This window comes from Lethenteron reissneri, chromosome 20 (assembly GCF_015708825.2).
Source record: "Lethenteron reissneri isolate LAM-NWPU_2019-01 chromosome 20, ASM1570882v1, whole genome shotgun sequence".
Classification (NCBI taxonomy): Eukaryota; Metazoa; Chordata; class Hyperoartia; order Petromyzontiformes; family Petromyzontidae; genus Lethenteron; species Lethenteron reissneri.
This window is the reverse complement of record NC_083798.1, coordinates 15,856,385-15,875,984: the sequence shown is the minus strand read 5'-3', so window position 1 is coordinate 15,875,984 and position 19,600 is coordinate 15,856,385. Positions and strand designations below refer to the sequence as shown.

Below are 19,600 nucleotides of genomic sequence, written 5' to 3'. Positions count from 1 at the left end.
AAACAACTGGTTTAATTGCCATGCGATGAACATCTTTGCTTCGGAGCATGTGCGAGCTAGTCCCTCTAGTGTGGCTAAGTGGCAATCAAAGGGACCTCGCAAGTGGCAATCAAAGGGGCCTCTATGATGCCATTTTTCAGAAACTGTTTTCTAACACGGAGTGATTCACTGTTCTTTTGAAGCCTTTTTTTCATCACACGGCGCAATGATGATAGCAGAGTTGGAATACAACCGGAAAAAGTAAAAATTGAGTACAAAAGGGGGGGATGCATTGGTTCTCGCTCTGTGCTACGAACCTGGTGATGAGTTTTATTCTAGACTGTAGCTAACATCCGTTGCGAGTGATATCAGAGCCGGTCTTGGGCCCTCCTCCCCTTTACTAGCCCTCGCTGACCAACGCGGTAAAGTATGGTGACCGACACGGTGTGGGGAGGCCCTCATCCAGCAGTGGATTGACATAGGTCTATCACAAAAATATAGAAAATAGTAACTAAAACAGCGAGAAAGAGAGACATGGTAGGGTGGGAGATAACGCGTTGGTGTTTTCAGGTGACTCCTGGAACTGTGAAGATTCTGCGGGAGACAAAAAAAAGTTGCATACTTCGTCATTTCACCACTCACGCAAAATGCACTCCCACGCAGTTTTACGAGGATCATTTTTGCAAGCGTGGACTGTTTACACCAGCGGGTGAGGCACTTGCTGAGAACAGATAAAACAACAACAACAACAATGTTACTAATATCATGTACTGTATTTGTCCAGGAAAGGATCGTGGATTATCCAAATACTGTAGATTTGCAGGAGGATCTTGGGCAGTGTTGAGATGTATGGCCACTTCCTGTTTACAGAGACGTTTTCACACGCCGGAGGAAGTAGAGAACTTGGAGAACACTGCTCAACCATTGCACAAAATGGTTCACGAAACCTACTTGCTGTACTGCCACCTGCCTTGACCACCACGCAGCTTTGGCTTGAGGAGTTTCACAAATTCTACGCGATCCACCGAGCCTTTCCTCCAAAGGGCTGGATCGCGGGCAGTGGTGGTGCACCCAACTAAACATTTCAGGGGTGGGAGGGTGGAATATTTTTCCTCCGCAGAGCACGAAGCCAGAAATACGTTTTCATAACCCTGTTTTATTTCAGACGAAACAAAAACGACCGCATATTTATACCTTGTTGTAAATTGTCATTGGTTAATTTTATATAGCGTCGTCATTCATGCGAATTGCATCTCAACATCGCTGAGAAGCCGCAGACAAGCTGGAAGACTGCCAGGCGGTGAGTCGGCGTCGACAATTCAATATTGCAAATCTCAAAGATGATCTATGCCAGTGGTTCTCAACCTCCCCCTTGTTGAATTTAATGTCAACCGAGTACCCCCCTTGCCTGACCCAACATTGTTCTTAGAAATAAATGTATGAATTAATGAACATGAATATTTTAAGCCAATTGCCAATTTGTGAGGTTATCCAAACTATTGTGAAAATTCCGTCACAGTTCCTATGATCACTGTTTCATTGATTTCATGGCTTTATTTTGGTGATTTCGAAAAGTGTATTGGTTTAGCCATGTTTGTTTGTTGTACAGAGTTAGACTGATGGCCTTAATCTAACTTATCTTGTGGTTGTTGTTGGTTGTTTGACTTGCATCCCACTGGGATTTTTGCACACAGCGTTGGTGTACGGTGTTTTTTTCTGCAATATTTTGCTGTCTTTTCTTGGATTTTCTGTTTGCACTCAGTCACATATTCACTTTAAGATGTTTTTTGTTCATGTTTTAGTTTTTGTTTCTTGCCGTTGCACCCGATTCAAGAGCCGAATGGCTCACGGGGCTATACCTAATAAATGAACTTGAACTAGCAAGTAACTGCAAGCGAATGGAAAATTTCAACGAACGCTGTTCATGTGTAGTGACATAGAATCGGTCACGTAGCAGCATAGCGCTGGCTGCTGGCGGGGAAGGGGATCTGCAGCTACAGCAGCCCTGACTGACAGCAGGCCACGTGATAGACCAGAGAGGGATCTTGGGGAAATGTTACGGAAGGGGCACATCGAGAACCCGCTAGTATTCTTAGGTTTTTTCGGTAAAGTCACGTAGGTAAAACATCAAAATTAATAAAAATAAAAATTTTGATGTTTTACCTACGTGACTTTACCGAAAAAACCTAAGAATATGAAGCCTTGCAGTCACGAAAGCTTCAAATCTAGAACCCGCTAGTAGGTTCTAGAAGAGGGCGTTGCCGGGGGCGGAGCCAGGCCACGCTGACAGTATAAGAGGGGCCCCGGGAGGGGAGCTCGGGGCTGTCGTGTGGAGTGGGTCCCCGTCGTGCTGCTGGAGTCTTCACCGTCATCTCCGTCTTCATCCTCTCGGCGTCGCCAGTCAGGCAGTCTACCAGCTGTCCTGACTGGGGACCGTAGTTACTAAATGTTCCAGGCAGGCCGTGTTAATAAACAGACTGCCTCCTACTCTGAGTGTCTCTGAGTCAGTCACTGACATGCATGACGTTATTATTTGGTAATAAACAAGGTGCCTCCTAGTCTTAGTGTCTCTGAGTCAGTCACTCACATGCATGACGTTGTTTGTTGTTAATAAACAAAGTGACTCTGAGTCAGTCACTCACATGCATGACATTATTATTTGGCAATAAACAAAGTGCCTCCTAGTCTTAGTGTCTCTGAGTCAGTCACTCACATGCATGACGTTATTTGTTGTTAATAAACAAAGTGCATCTTACTCTGAGTGTCTCTGAGTCAGTCACTCACATGCATGACGTTATTTGTTGTTAATAAACAAAGTGCTTCTTACCAGAGGTGGGACAAAGTCATTGTTATGCAAGTCCAAGTCGAGTCTGAAGTCATCAAATTCATGACTCGAGTCTGACTCGAGTCCAAGTCACATGACTCGAGTCCACACCTCAGAGGTGGGACAAAGTCATTGTTATGCAAGTCCAAGTCGAGTCTGAAGTCATCAAATTCATGACTCGAGTCTGACTCGAGTCCAAGTCACATGACTCGAGTCCACACCTCTGCTTCTTACTCTGAGTGTCTCTGAGTCAGTCACTCACATGCATGGCGTTATTTGTTGTTAATAAACAAAGTGCCTCTTACTCTGAGTGTCTCTGAGTCAGTCACTCCACATGCATGACGTTATTTGTTGTTAATAAACAGAGTGCCTCCTACTCTGAGTGTCTCTGAGTCAGTCACTCCACATGCATGGCGTTATTTGTTGTTAATAAACAAAGTGCCTCTTACTCTGAGTGTCTCTGAGTCAGTCACTCCACATGCATGACGTTATTTGTTGTTAATAAACAGAGTGCCTCCTACTCTGAGTGTCTCTGAGTCAGTCACTCCACATGCATGGCGTTATTTATTCGTGCTCGCTGGTTACTCTTGGAAACCACATTGTTTGCGATCAATGAGTTTAGAAAGGTCCATTATATCGTTCGCGGTTACTATACGGATGAACATTTTATCGCAGCTGTTTAATACTCGTACGCGATTATTCACCAATGACTCTCAAGTATGATATCATTTCACACATTGGCACGGACCCCAGGGGTAAACCCGCGTGCCCATGCTTGAGAACCACTGGTCTGCGCTGTAAAATGTCCCTCTGAGGATGTCAACTTGGGTGTGGGTGGGGGGGGGGGAAGCAAATGCCCATTTTGTCCCCCTGGGTTCACCTTTAATTACGGGTGCGTGCACCCACGTGCCCGTATCTCGATAAGTCTTGAAGCGGAGTATGAAATTTGCAGCATTAATCATGAATCACTCAGCCCATCGGAGCGAGGGGAACGGCCTTTGGGAGCTTTCGTTAAAACGGGGGGTGGGGGGAGGTTGGGGTTGGGTCAGGCACTGAGGCATACGAGGGTAAGCTGGCATGGCCGCTAACACAGCTGTAGATTCCAAAGGCTAATTATTAAGATTAATTAAACCTGCAACCTTCTGATACGAGAGTGCTAATTTTCGCGTGGGTGAGATTTTTGCACCGTCTCCCCAAATGAGAATTCGTGGTTAATATTCTGCATGGTGAAGAACATTAACCAAAATAAAATAAAAGCTGGCTCATATATATTGTTATTTGTATCATCTATTCAAATCCGCTGACAACCACGTAAGATTCATACTCTTAGTTCTTTCGGTAAAGTCACGTAGGTAAAAAATTAAATTAACATTAATAAAAAAAAACAATAAAAACGTTTCGGAGGCAACACAAGCTTCCGTCTTCAGGTGAAACTGTCACAGAAAAATATCTGTATCAAGAGAAGAGAAGTCACAAGAGGTACGACCTTATATACTGGTTAAGGGGGGAGGAGCCAGGAGGGGCCGTGGGAGAGGAGGAGTTATGAGATGATCGGTACTGCTGCTGGAACTACGCCTTTGTAATGTAATTTCATTTTTTACCTACGTGACTTTACCGAAACAACTAAGAGTATGAATCCTTGCAGTCACGAAAGCTTCAAATCTAGAACCACGTAGGATGTCCAGTTAATTATAGGATACACAATAGCCACGTCCATCAGTTGATGGGGCAATGTGAGCAGTTTGATGGGACGCTGATTATCACAAAAAATGGAAGGCATCTGCTGTGCACATCAACCATCAGTTATGAAGATGACGACAGAGAGAACAGCCACGTTACTCACTGAAGGGTTGGTAAGGACATTGGATGTTGAGTGTTGCGACTTTGGATTTGAGGATTATTCGCAGCCGTAAGCACGTGGGTCAACGATGCCCCCAACGAGCGCTACTACCACCCCCATCCTGTCTGGCCTGGTCGGTTGCATCACCAGCAGAGTGGAGAGTCACAACGAGGCTGTTTTCAGGGCCAGGAGGACAACAGTCGCAGCCAGTTTCGATTTAAAGCTTTCGTGACTGCAGGGATTCATCTTCTTGGTTCTTTCGGTCAAGTCACGTAGAAGGGAAATAATAAAATAATAAAAATAAAACATAATAAAATAATTCTCACGACGTTTCGGCCACAACGCAAGCAGCCGTCCTCAGGTGAAGAACAGGTCTGTCGGAAAGACTCTTTCGGAAAGACAGCGTCGAAACATCGTGAGAATAATTTTATTATGTTTAATTTTTATTATTGTATTATTTCCCTTTTACGTGACTTTACCGAAAGAACCAAGAAGAAGTCGCAGCCAGTGTTGCCCGTTGTAACGCCGGGAGCGTTCACATGCGTGGCACTGAAGTGACCGGGTGGTTCCGGCGTTAGAGCATGAAGCAAGTACTGGTGAGATCCTGGATTCAAATGGGTTCTCGATTGCAGTGAGTTGGTGTCTCGGCATAGTCCACATTTAATTACTGCTTAAAAGCCTTTCGGATTAAATTCAGTGTTTAACTTAATTTGGCTTATCCAGCTCTGAGAATTATACATTTGGTTTCATTGAACGCTCTTTGCAGATCATATAAGGGGTCTGTCGTCCTTGTGTGGATAATTAGTTAATTGAAGGAATTTGAGAAGTATTTATGTGACGTCAACTTATAGGGATATTACCCAACAGAAGGCACTGCTCACTGCAGGAATTCTAAACAAGCATCGTATCGTCCATTGCGTGATGGCGAAAGCACAAACGGAACACAAAGAGAGTCAGAGCGGAGGTGCATGTGGCCGTGGCATGGGTTGGGTTCAGTATTTTGGACGCGGGAGCCACGTGACACGGTCTGCTCACTGGTCAGTGCCGCACGAGCCATCTTCAATTCCACGCGGCGAATGCAACGACATCATCACTAGTTAAACGTGTTTATCACCCGCACGTACAAATCAGCAGCAGCAGTGTAGGTCTGCAAGGTCCGGCACCTTTTAGATTTGGATTTTTCTAGATATCTATTGAAAGTTACTCACGAAAGGTCTAAACCTGCTGTGAACCTCGTCATCACCAGCAGTACGGATTCGAGTGGGTAGCTGGCTGATATAAAACGAAGACAAAAATTTGATTGTAATACATTGCAATTATTTATAATTGCATACGATCTGAATGCACTCTTTAGAAGCTCCCTCTAGTGGATGCCCTAGCGCCAGCAGTGGTGCTGAGCAAGCAATTGCAGGGCTGTGCCTTTTACATTTTAGGTGTTCAGGAAGGTCGACAGAGGTGGGTCCAATGAAGTTCAGCGTTTATCCGATTTTGGCATGTAGGAGACGTGTAAACACAAATTGAACGCGGCTCGACGGAGGCGAGTAGCGCCATTTGCTGAACAGACAGGGTGGAATAATGCGAGCGAGCGAGCGACTTCAGAAGCAGGGGGACCACGGGTTTGAGACGTTAACTACCTCGCCTGGTTATGCAGGAGGTCGTGGGTTGGATCCCGATCTTGACGTCTTTATACTTGGAGTTTTCCTGTCTCTCTCTCTGCCCATGGTCGCATGGATTTTTCTCCGGGTCCTCTGGTTTTCCCCTCCAAATGTATAATCATGCGCTTAGAGTGTTTGGCTGCTAGAGATTTACACGCGATAATCCACTTCGTCGAGCAATTATTTGTGGACAAGTCGCTTCTGGAAAAGAGCTATATCGCTCAGTGGGCCTTGCCTGGTACAATGAAAAAAAATTAACCCGTAAAAACAAAGTTTTTCGCTATAAATCCTTTATATGCGTAGCATCGGGGCGGCTAGAGTCCTCTCGTCCTCTGGCTTGAGATGGCTGCCACCTATGGGTCAGATGATTGTGTGCCAGCATTAACCAATTGGTAAATAAATATTTTTAAAAAATTCCCTAAACAGTGTAAAATTTTGGAAAGTTTTTTTTCACGAAAATTCATTGTCACGCACAACGAGTCTGTGTGCAAAATGTCAGCTCGATTGGATCACGGGAAGTGGGTTTAAAAAACGACCGAAAGATTTGCACGGTCCTAAGCAAGCAAGCAAGCAAACTTAATATAAAGGATTTAATAAGTATAACTCGTAAAAACAAAGTTTTTCACTCTAAATCCTTTATATGCGTGGCGGCTAGAGTCCTCTCGTCCTCTGGCTTGAGATGGCTGCCACCTATGGGTCAGATGATTGTCTGCAGTATTAAACAATTGGTAATTAAATATTTAATTTGTTTTCCCTAAACAGTGTAAAATTTTGGAAATACATTTTCACGAACATTAATTGTCTCGCACAACGAGTCTGTGTGCAAAATGTCAGCTCGATTGGATCACGGGAAGTGGGTTAAAAACGACCAAAAGGTTTGTACTGTCGTAAGCAAGCAAGCAAGCACGCAAGCACGCAAGCAAGCGAACTTAATATAAAGGATTAAAAAATAGCACATATCATCGAGGCATCAATGAGAGTGGCAAGGAGGAGGATGAAACAGCCCGAGTAAGAGAGGCAAATAGAGCTTAAATGATCAAAACAGCAACAGCTGTTAATGCATGTTAATTAATAATCACTTTTGCAGGGCGTCCATAAAGGAAGTATCCTCTTTTCCGAGAGCAGTTTGCAACCGTGCGGTTGAATTTTGATTTAAAGCTTTCGTGACTGCAGGGATTCATCTTCTTGGTTCTTTCGGTAAAGTCACGTAGAAGGGAAGTAATAAAATAATAAAAATAAAACATAATAAAATTATTCTCACGACGTTTCGGCCACAACGCAAGCAGCCGTCCTCAGGTGAAAACCAGGTCCGTCGAGGCGACAGAGTCAGACCAGGTCCGTCGAGGCGACAGAGTCTGACTCTGTCGCCTCGACGGACCTGGTTTTCACCTGAGGACGGCTGCTTGCGTTGTGGCCGAAACGTCGTGAGAATAATTTTATTATGTTTTATTTTTATTATTTTATTACTTCCCTTCTACGTGACTTTACCGAAAGAACCAAGAAGACGTGCGGTTGAAATCTGGGCTGCGTTATGGGAAAGATTAAGTTTATTCTTAAAAAAACACACAAACAAGGATATTGAGTGATCCTCAACAGCGGATAATCGCAGCAGCGCTCGAACCAAACGTGAGACGGCAAATACCGAGTGAAACCTCGAGAGATGAAAGTGTGTCGCCAATTTGCTACGGTTCAGAGAAATTAAGCTCATACGATACAATCTTTACAATACCGCCAGACGCTTTGTTTGTATGTGTAGAATTATATTGACCTTGCTCAAATTGCTTATTACAAATCATTAATAATTGACGATGCCTTTATGGGTTACAGCTATATGTTATTGCCTGCCTGGAAATGGGTGCTGGCGGTTGGCTGATTAAAGATGTCACTGCCCTGCTCTTTAGACAGCAGACCGACTTTTTTCTGGTGTCACGGTCAAATTAACAGTCGGCCAGTGAGCAATTTATATTGGCAATTTATAGCAGCTCCTATATCAGCTTCAACCCCCACCTCCCACCACCACAATTATCTAAAAAGGTATTTTTTGGCGCTACTGGCCCTTTTGACAACTGGGACCGGCACATAATGTGTGCAACATCGATATGAAACAATCGCTCCTTGAGATTCAGATGTGTTTTGCCTACACCCTGCCCAACATTGAGTGGGGCATTTGAAAAATGCGAAAATGTTATGCACATCCACTGCTGGATGAGGGCCTCTCCACACCGTACGGGCGTTTACTTGATCACAGTTCACCGCGCTGAGCAGTGCGTCTTGGTGACGACGCAGCGCAAAGTAGCATGTGCAGGTACCATGGAGTCTTTTTCTGCGCTACTCTCTGCTGCAAACGACAGAGGCCCACAGCAGCCTACAACAGCTGTTTTATGCATGGCTCTCACCCATCCAAGTACAACCAATACTCAAATTATCTCCCTGCTCAGCGTAAGAGGCGCCAATTAGCGTGGTGTTAACATCGCATTTTAATCGGCAAACCCAGATATAAAATGCGGATATAACCACGAGTCAACTACGACCGAGTTTAATGAAATGCGCCGTACACGTGAGCACGGTGCCTCTGCGCAAGGCAATGAGGAGGACGCTTCGCGATGGCACGGATCTCATTGGTTGTTTGACTTGCATCCCACTGGGATTGTTGCACACAGCGTTGGTGTCCGGTGATTTTTTTTTTCTGCAATATTTTGCTGTCTTTTCTTGGATTTTCTGTTTGCGCTTAGTCACATATTCACTTCAAGATGTTTTTTGTTCATGTTTTTGTTTTTTGTTTGTTGCGGTAGCACCCGATTCAAGAGCCGAATGGCTCACAGGGCTATACCTAATAAATGAACTTGAACTTGACTCTCGGACTTTTGACCGCCACGCGCAAACATTTGGTTGGCGTGGGGCTCACGGGGCTTCGTGGGACGGTCGACAGAGCGCAGTGCAGCGAAAGCCATTGTTGGGCTGTCACCTCCTACGCCTGTGCCCCCTCCGCCTTCTACAACTCGCATCGGCCAGCTTTGTGAAGTGCGCTCTCAGCTAGCACCCCCGCGGCACGCACGGCGTGGGGCAGAGGTCGCAACCGGGTACCTGATACCCGTACCCTACCCGATACCCGGCTACACGTACCCGGCCGGGTACGGGTACCCGTTTGCGACCCTGGTGCGGCCGGGTACGGGTACGGGTAGGCCGTGAGTTACTGGTGAGTAACTGTTTGTCACTCATTTCGGGTAGGGTACGGGTACGGGTAGGGAACGGCTAGCCGTACCCGGCCGGGTACGGGTACGGATACCCATTTGCGACCCTGGTGCGGCCGGGTACGGGTAAGGAATCAAAACCCGTTTGCGACCTCTGGCGTGGGGAGGCACTCATCCAGCAGTGGATTGACAGTGAGCTGTGACGTGTGCGCGGCAATGGCACGCGTCTTCGCTTGGCCTCGGTCACTCGGCTGCCTGAGCACGGGGCGCGATTGCATTCAAACTCACGAGGCGCCACCCGGCACTGCGCACGGTGCCCATGCCACTCAGGGTTCTCATTTCCACTCTAGGATAGGCAAGGGGATTAGTCACACAAACAAATCTGTCTCCCCAACCTTCCCAGGTGCTCTATAATCTGATCTCAAACAGTTCTCAACCTGCCAGCTCTCGACCTGCCAGTCTCGCTAATATACTGGTGAGATAAAAAAAATTGTACTTTTATTTGTAAAAATGTTTTATTGATTTGTTTACCATTCATATACTTTGCACTCCTATTGTGTTGTTGTATTGTTTCTTGTTGTAACGTTCTCACCTGGTGGACATCTGTGAAACAGAGCTTAATAGCTCATCGGATTCCTCCAGTAACATATTCCTGCGGAGGGAGTTGGTAGGAACGTTGGGTTGCTCGGTCAATGGCCAGGGTCAATGGCGGCGTGGTGTATTCCGCAAATATGCCCGACTGTGAGGACGACCACAAGCCGGCGTGAGTTGGTTAAACGTTGAGTTTTATAAGGGCACCATGGGGTGACCAGCCCCCCCCACCCAGCCCCACCCCTCCCACCCCCCACCCAGCCCCTCCCCACCCAGCCCCACCCTCCCCACCCAGCCCAGCCCCTCCCCACCCTCCCCACCCAGCCCCTCCCTCCCCACCCAGCCCCTCCCTGCACGACGGACGGACACAATAATCCCCTGTGGGCTGGTGTAACCAGGAGGTTCCTACCAGTATAAATACATATTCTGATGCTGATACTTAATGTACACTCGAGTATGTCAGATGCTGTGCTTTCTGACCAGTCGTTGATCCAGTAGTGGATTGACAAAGGGGCCGTGTATGTTTGAACAAATATCCCCCCAATAACCTTAACAGACTGTTGGGGAAAGTTATGTTCGCGAACACCTATGAAGGCCGGCACAGCCCACAAAGGGGTGGGTGGCCAACACCACGCCCGGCCGCCTTTGTCTCCCTATAGTGACAATATTTACACATCGCACTAGGCATTCATTTGAGGCTGAGTCGACCTAGGCGAGGCCCACGACCGGTTCAGATATTCGTCACTGGTGTTGTATGTATATACTCACGTACACAAACAACCCTATTAACGGAAGTAAGCGGAGGACTCGGAGCAGTAAATTTAAGTGAGCAACTTCGATGCCAGTGCAGGGCGTGCGATGACTTAAATTCAGTGCAAATTATGTTTATTAGAAACACCAATTGTTACATCACTCTCAACACTTAAGAAAATTGGCATACTCGTAATAAACTTTACATGACAACAATTACCATAGATAATCTTTTTTGTCATAATGAGTTATATGCTACGCCTTTCCAAAACACTGGCCCATAATCGAGAATAAATAACTAAGTTGCTTTTTTTGTCGTCGATACAATACATGATGAATAAACCATCACCAAACACGAGTCGGCAATCAAGAGGCTAAGTATGTCAGTAAACCGTGATGCAAATACAAGATGCATTTAATGCGACATTAAACACAATTTAAGTGCCTTTTATCATCATCATCACTGTTTACTCTTCACAATATCGTCACCATCAACACCATCACCATCGTCATCACTTCTCACGCCATCGTCACTGTCATTGTCCTCATTTAATATACATCCTGAATTATAGCACGACAGTCCGAAGTAGCTGAGAGAAATACCATGACCGATCATAACGTGATTGTACCAGTGCATAAAGGGTTAGGGTAAATCAAGCTGTAAACCACAATTCTTCTTACCGATTGGTTCAGCGTAAAGCCATTGTCAGCATAAAATCCATTGTCCTTAGCAACGGGGCAATGCTAATACATCTGGGAAGTCCCTTAAAATATTTGTTCCAGTAATTGAATAAACACTGCTAAAATATATATATACTATACTTTATTACACTTCCAACTGTGACATTCCAAAGGTCAAAACTTCGATCGAAAATATTTAAAAGTTTTAACTATAACACGAAAATACTGAAAACGTATTAAAACATAAACTAAATGAAAACATTCCGCTCACTGGAATTTTTGTTTGTCCATTTTGAGCAGCATATACTCTTTATATATACTATAATTTTTAAAACTTTGCGCGTCCATCATTCATTTGGGTTCGGCAACTTAATTATATTCGGGTTCATTATTCACAGAACCCTAACGCATTCTATAAACCCATCTTTTGGCTTGGACCTGAATGGGGGAATCCTGAATCAAATGTACAATGTTAAATAAACTTGAATTACAAATCATAGTCGGCGAGCGGGTGTGTGGATGAAGTGGTTTGGGGTCGTAGTGGCGGAGCGAGAGTGGAAGATTCCGGAAGCAGGCGGCGGACCCACAACAGTAGAGCCTCCCCCTCGTGGCTAAACTACTCACAGCCGTGCGCGTCTCTTACAAACACGTTTGTTCATTTCAGTTTTTTTTAGCGTTATCGAAAATCGTATTCAAGATCGTTAACAAGTAATCGTCTTTGCCCCACATTTCGGATTGCCTCACAATAAAAGTCCAACCCTGTGCATGCGTGCGTGTCTCCGTGTCTGTTCAAATGAACCAGGAGGTGACCGATGAACCCTGCCCACCGAGCACGTTGGAACGCGCCACGCGGTTTGAAAATTCGCTCGCGAGGCTGTCGGTTCGATCGTTAACTAAAACTGAACTGGATTCCGATCATCGACACCACGATTTTGGCAAATTGATCATAGATTTAGCGAAAACTACAATTGAACAAAATGATAATCGATTAAAAACCCTGCTAATACAAAAGCCACACGGACGAGATGAGGTTTTTTTTTTAACGTCTGCAGAAAGATTTCAGCGCTCAGCAACCGCAGGTGCGAAACGTTTTCTTTCCTTTCAATGGAAATGTCTCTTCGTGACGAGTGCTGGGCACATTGGCGAATTAAGCCCGGTGAATAGGCATTCTGCACGTGTGCAAATGCACGCTGGAGGAATTACACCTTGCCATTTGTAAGTTGACGAACATTTTGGTGCTGATGGGTGTGAATCCAATGCTGGCCGAGGGCCACTTTAGTGCGGGCAGATTTCCGTCTTGGCGGACCGAAATGGGGGAAGAAAACAAGACACCTCGAGCGATGCAGCGCAGCCTCGAACGGCCCTCCGCCAACAATTGAGATGTCGCGCCCGGCATCTTTAAAAAGTGTGAGTTAAAATTAGCGACTGTTTTATGGTAAATATGGAAGTTTTTCTTAAACGTTGTGTGGGCTGGACTAGATTTTCAGCAATTGTTGTGGAGCGATGCTGCAATTGCAGGGTATATAATTATTATCATTATCATTATTTGCGCATGGTTAACACAGCACAAAAGGAATTCCCTTACACAAACCAAAAAAGATTGAGGTTTCCATACCCAGGGCTTAATTTCTCACTGAATTCCGTCCGGGTCGCAGGTAGACTGGAGTTGGAGGCACGTGACTAGCAGCCACAGCCATAGTAAGGAGGGTATACTGCATGCGGTGTGCTGGGTACGAAAAAAAAAATCCGGATCAATGACCCAGACAGACCCAGCTAAATTAAGCCCTGTCCCACACCTCCAATTACCACTTTGAAGAAAAGATGTTTGCGGGAAAATGTTCTGTAAGCGCGTGGCCCCTAGGAATTCCAAGGCTGTGAGAAGCAGCACACATAGGGAGGTTTTTTTTTTTTAAGTGCTGGTGGTGGTGGCAATGGATGGTGCTGTTAGTGATGTTGCTGGTGGCGCTGGTTCTGCTGCAGCTGCAACTGGGGGTGGCAGCGATGGGTAGGGGAACAACGGAGGAGGGGACGACTTTGATGAAGCAACGGGGCCCGCTCTTCGTCGCGATCGGTGTACATCTGCCACTGCCGCAGTAACAGCGCCGGCGGCGCGCTCACACGTCCGAGCTGACGGACGTGGGGCGCGTACGGTGCTGCTGCTGCTGGTGGTGCGGGTGCATCCTCTGGAACTGCTGCTGCTGGTGAGGACGCCGGCGGTCGGCGAAGTGCCTCTGGATGTTCATGGTGACCTCCCTGTGGAGGTCAGGGGCGTCTCCAGAGCCGCCGCCTGTCACCCACGGGTGGTGCAGTGCCTGGCGCGCCGTGAAGCGCCGCTTGGTGTCGACCACCAGCATCCGGCTCACCAGGTCCTTGGCAGCTAAGAGCCAAGAGGAGGATGGAGGAGGAGGAGGAGACGGGGGGACCGACGAGAAGGAGGAAGTGCAGGAGGAGGAAGGGGGGGAAAGGGGGATGAAGGGAAGGAACAGGAATGCGGAGAAGGAGGAGGAGGGAGGACAGGATAGGGAGGAGGGAGGATGCAGGGTTGGAGGAAGAGGAGCACAAGGATTGGGGAGGAGGAATTGAAAAAGGAGGAAGGATTGAATAATTTACAGTATACATACAATCTTCCTGTCAATCCACTGCTGGATGAAGGCTGCTACCATACATCTGACTGCACAATTACATTAAAAAGGTAATTTATGTCGATACTGGGCCATGAGATGTACAAGTGGTATGATGACTCGAAAGTAAAATGCTCCTTTAAAAATCAGATGTGTTTTTCTGACACCCTTCCCACTATCGTGTGGGGCATTTCGAAAAATGCAAGCTGGTCTGAACATGTACCGCTCTTCCGTCAAAATGCTGTGCGGGTCGCGGGGGTTGTTTGACCATACTTCACCACGCTGGTCAGTGCGTGTTGGTGAAAGCGCCAGATTTTGAAGTCAACGCATCGTGGACTACAACAATGGATTTTTGTGCAGTCCTCTGTTGTGGCAAAATGGCCTCAACTCGTCCCAAGAAATATACCATTGCAGTAAAACACCATGAAATAATAATGATGATGATGTGAGTGGGAGAGTGATATTCTACACATGGCGAAACGATCACGTTATCTTCCTCTTTGGATCTCACAACTGAAGTGTGGAAACGTTCCAGGGGAAGTCGGCTTCATGGCACGTGACTCGCGGGAGGTGGAGTGATTCATGAATTGCCGCGATTTAATGCGAACATTTTGATGCAAGAATCGATTTTAGTTCCTGTTGTTGTTGTTGTTGTTTTTGTTTCATGAAGAGGTGAATGGCCGAGGCCGTCTCCGGCGATTGCTGCAGAGGTGGCGCGGAGCCGCCGCGCACGGCATAAAGATCCTAGCTTACGCGTGCGATTCGATGTACGCACCCTGCGAGTTTAAGAATCGACAGTAATTGATGACGTTCGTTTACCTTGTTGCACCCCCGAGCAGGTGCCGGTGGTGTATTTGTAAACAGTGTGCATTAAATCTTGACTTTAAGCATTCGTGACTGCAGTAATTCATATTCTTTGGGTCTTTCGGTAAAGTAACGTAGATAGGTTCAAATTAATAAAAATCACAACACAAGCGATCGTCCTCCCGATGACGATCGCTTGTGTTGTGATCGAAACATCGTAGTTTTTTGTTTATTTTATATTTACTATTTGTATACATTTAAACCTATCTTCGTGACTTTACCGAAAGACCCAAAGAATACAGTGTGCATTAAGTTCACGAAACAGAATGATGCACGTTTCACTGAGAGAGTAAACAATGTGATGGGGATATTTCTCAATTATTTTAATGGGTAAAGGTGCAGCTCTGCAATGTCCTTGCTCGTTGCGCCGCCAGCAGAAGGGCCTCCACACAAAAGGGAAACTGTGGAGAGCCCCTCCTGATGATATTTTGGCCTACTGTTCAACGCTGGCCAGGCTATTTGGTAGAGGTCAGAGTATCCCCACTTCACTCCACACAACATGACCTGCCCATCGACGACCACTTAGGATGTTGTCCTTCCCGCGTACTTGCGATAAGCACGGTTGGCTATGCACGGTGCAAAAGAAGTTCAATATACATACACTGTCATTTATCTATTTATTCAGGAAGTCCTCATCAAGACTTGACGCTCTTTTTCAGAAGGATCCTGCACTGGGATGTTTGACCAATTTCTGTTATATATTTTTTTGCACGTGGGAGAAAATGTGACTAACATCCACACACACAGGGCCACTCACATTCCCACACAGATGGTTCACAAATCCACTTGCTGTGGTGCTATCTTCTGGCCACATCGCAGGCCTGGCAGGATGGAGAATCTCAGAGAACTGCCTGATCCACCAACGCTTGCCTCCAAAGTGCTGAATCACAGGCGTCGTTCGCTACCATTCCCTGATCAGTAGACACCACGGCACAGGGCTGGGAATCCTGCAGCCCATGGGCCAGATGCGCTCTGCGACTTCATATCATGCAGCCCCCCATGGCCACATGAGGCCTACCGCTTCTAAACATCCCACAAACGATATTTATCCATCACTGCAAGCGTCTTAGCCGCACCAATCGGATACTTATTTAAGTCTTGGTAACAACGATGCATTCCCAAGCGTAGTCGCCTTTCGCCATTCAAGAAGTTCAAAGCAAATGGTCAATGGATGCGGTCCAAGTGCCAAGGCTCTTTGAGAGTGCTCCTCGGTGGTCAGCAAGGAAGAGGTTTTCCCACACCGAGCCCCTAAAAAAATACTCCGCGTTAGCATCACACCTTGACGATGTAAGACGAGATGCTTGTGGGCATCTGCAATTAGTTTGTCTCTGCGAGCATCGATCGGCGATGCTGGCGATGCCATCGCGTTAAGGCTCAGGGCATGAACAGCTGACCAAGCGTTCTGAGTGTCTGGGTCTCCCCCCCCACCTCGCTAACGGAGTGAGTTACGACGTCACATTCCGACAGGCATGCATTCCGCATTGACCACATCGGCCATCCTCCATTCTCTCCGAGTCTGACATCGCTGTGTGATCCACCAGCGCGTCTTCAAAGCGCCAGTTATCACAGTTGTGTGCCGCCATGCCCACCTCATTGCAGGCACCATCGCACAGGGGGGCGAGGAACCTCGAAGGCTACAGCCCTCGGCGCGGAGCTCTGCCACACGGCGCATTTAATGAAACTCCCTCAATCTCACGTGAAATATGTGCAAGAGATGCGTGCGTGTGTTCCGGTAAGGAACGATCTGCATTGGTATGTTACCTTGGAGGCATTTGGAGTGCTAGTCTGCATGGGCATGGTTTTGGAAGAAATATACAACATATATCAATTACATTCAATCTCCTGTTCTGTAAGCACGTGAGAGGGAAGAGAAACAGAGTATACAGCAGGCGTTTATGACAATTTAAAAAAGGGTTAGAATGTGAAACCTTCGAACAAATCGCCCGGAATGCGCCTGGTTTTTTGACAGATTTCAAAAGCTAATCAGGAATTTTGAGCGGGCTCGTGTTTGGATGGGCGATCACCGTACGTAAAATAAGTGTGCTGTAGGCTGCTGCTACGGGGCTGCATTGTCAGCAGAGGGCACTGCAGAAAATCCATTATTGGACTGTACTATGCTCCAATGTCTTATGCTCCCCACCTTCAACCCATAACGACCAGCGTGGCGAAGAACGCTCAGATAACCCCCATGTCCCGCATGGTGTTGGGAGACATGATGTTGATAACAGGACTGTACATAATAGCTTCACATTTTCCAAAAATTTCCACTCAAGCGTGGACAGGTTATGATCAAAATGCATTATGTTTTAAAGGAGCAGCTCTGCCTATTATATAATGTGTATACCTCACGTCCATCCCATGATCCATTATCGCCACAAATTACCTGTTACAGAAAAATACACATCCGTGAAGACGTCCACGTAGAATGTCAACACAAAGAAAAGCCCAAATGGTGTGACTAGTCAGAGACACAGGCACGCACACGCACGCGCACGCACGAGGCCAACACTCACCCTCGGAGATGTGGTCCCAGTACGGAGACAAGAACGAGAACTCCCCGAGCTGGATGGTGTCGAAGAGCTCCTCCTGGTCTCGCTCCAGGCTTCGGAATGGCGGGAAGCCGCACAGCAAGATGTAGGTGATGACACCTGTCGCCCACATGTCCACCTCCAGCCCGTAGCCTGACCGCACAGTGGTGGAGACAGGGAAGGAGGGAGAGAGGGGTGGGGAGGAAGGGAGGTAGGGAGGGGAGCGAGGGTTAAGCACACAAGCCGCTCATGGATTTACCTTTCCCACTGTTCACCCTATCCATGTTATGGCTGTGCAGAGCCAGATTGGCGCAGCTCAGGGCACAGTGGAGCTAACTAATCGATGCCAACTACCTCGCCTGGTATACAAGAGGTCGTGGGTTCGATTCCCGACCCTGACGCCTGTATATTTGGGGTTTGCATGTTCTCTCCATGGTCGTGTGGATTTTTTCTCCGGGTCCTCTGGTGTTTCCCTCCACATTTAGATATATCTGTGTTTTAGAGTATTTGTCTGCTGTACATTTCCACATGATATAACACTTAGTTGAGCTCTCATTTGTGGCCAGGTCGCTTCTGAAAATAAAAAGTTGAGTTTAGTTTAGCTTTTCCACTGTAGAAGCCGAGCCTTTCCGAATAAGCTAATCGTGACACATGTCTCCACACGGTGTACCGAATTACGTCATACGCAATCAATGCATCACGAGCCCCGCACCTGGCCCTGCTTGGCCCCGAGCCAGATGCACATTTTTCTTGGGAGGCCAGCCTTTCCCGGGTTGGCTCTGGATTGGCACTTAAAATAACCAGTGGAAAACCAGCAGTACCGTGAGGGCCCTAAGCTGGCTTGGCTCAGATGTGTCAGTGAGAAATGGGTAGTTGAGGTGTCAACAAACTCTGACTCACCTTTACAACTACAGTTGGCACGTGCACGTGATATAAACCAAGTAATTGCCTACAACCAGGGCTTTATTTCAACTGGGTCTGTTCAGCTCGGTAACCCAAAGAATATATTTTTCGCACCCAGCACACCACATCCAATATAGCATGCATATGACCAATTCATCCTGAATGCCCCCGATCGTAACATCATATCCTGGAATTTAAGCGAAGTTGGAGCCTGCTCATTACTGGAATGGGGGACTGCTTCAGAGAACGAGGCTTTTGTTGGCTTGGGATACGATGCGGTCTGGGAATGGCAGCACTGAAACGGATTCTGTGTGGAGCTCTGTGTGTTACTTCCTAGTTAACCCTTCGTACTCTGGTTTCCTCCCACAAGCAAAACACTCAAAGATGGAATTGGGCAAACATTTCAAAACCGGGTGCTCTGCTGAAAAAAAAAGACTTGGGGCTTTCCTGGGTACATGTATCATTATTAATTATAAATTCATCATTTTCATTGCAGAGGCAATTTGTCTCGGTTAAATTCATCATGAGACCAGTGCTTTTGATGCCGCTGCATATTGCCATTGCTTCTTTTATTACACCGGATAATCCAGTCCAAATTCAACCTCCAAAGCAAGATGCAATAATGCACCAGTGTTGAGTTGTCATCAAAATGGCTGCGGTTATGAATACGACGCCACTGCCATGCATTCCCATTATTCAATTAACCCATCCGCGCGCGTTAGCCGAGATTGAAAACCCCAATGCGGTAGATGTCCCCCCCCCCCCCCCCCCCCAGAAACAGCCGCTGGTTAACAGAATGAATGCCGTGGAAAACTGCTGGAAGGGTGGCTCATAGGTTTGCTGCGAAGGAGGCTGCATGCATGGACTCCTGGCGGATGAATCCGTGGCTCCACAGGGGGCTCACAACAGCTAACGACGGCATCGGCAACCGCGCTCACCACGAGCACGACATTCACTCTCGGGTGTTGAAGTTTTCTGGGACGAGCACTTAAAACTGGACACGATAAAATCCACGTCATGAGCAGTCAACTCTGGCGTGTGAACAATTTCGCTTTCAACACCCCTTGCTCTACCACTGGAAGCATCACCTCCGTAGGGGTGAGTGGGGAGGTTGGAGTTGGAGAATTGAAAATCTCACCCTATGATTTTCCCTATTATGTTTATGTCATTTGC

General features: G+C 46.9%; 1 protein-coding gene across 3 annotated transcripts in view; it reads right to left on the bottom strand.

The window, feature by feature from the left end:
• Positions 1-10,948: 10,948 nt before the first annotated feature.
• Positions 10,949-19,600, bottom strand: part of DCLK3 (doublecortin like kinase 3) — a 52,772-nt gene continuing 44,120 nt past the window's right edge. For 2 of the 3 annotated variants that reach the window (XM_061555119.1, XM_061555121.1), the window contains exons 4-5: positions 17,510-17,677; positions 10,949-13,888 (exon numbers count right to left, since the gene is read on the bottom strand). In XM_061555119.1, the coding sequence (XP_061411103.1) occupies positions 13,626-13,888; positions 17,510-17,677 (431 nt within the window). In that variant the 3' untranslated portion in view covers positions 10,949-13,625. Of the gene's footprint in view, positions 13,889-15,284; positions 16,782-17,509; positions 17,678-19,600 lie in introns of those variants that run through there. The other variant, XM_061555120.1, reaches the window with a different exon arrangement.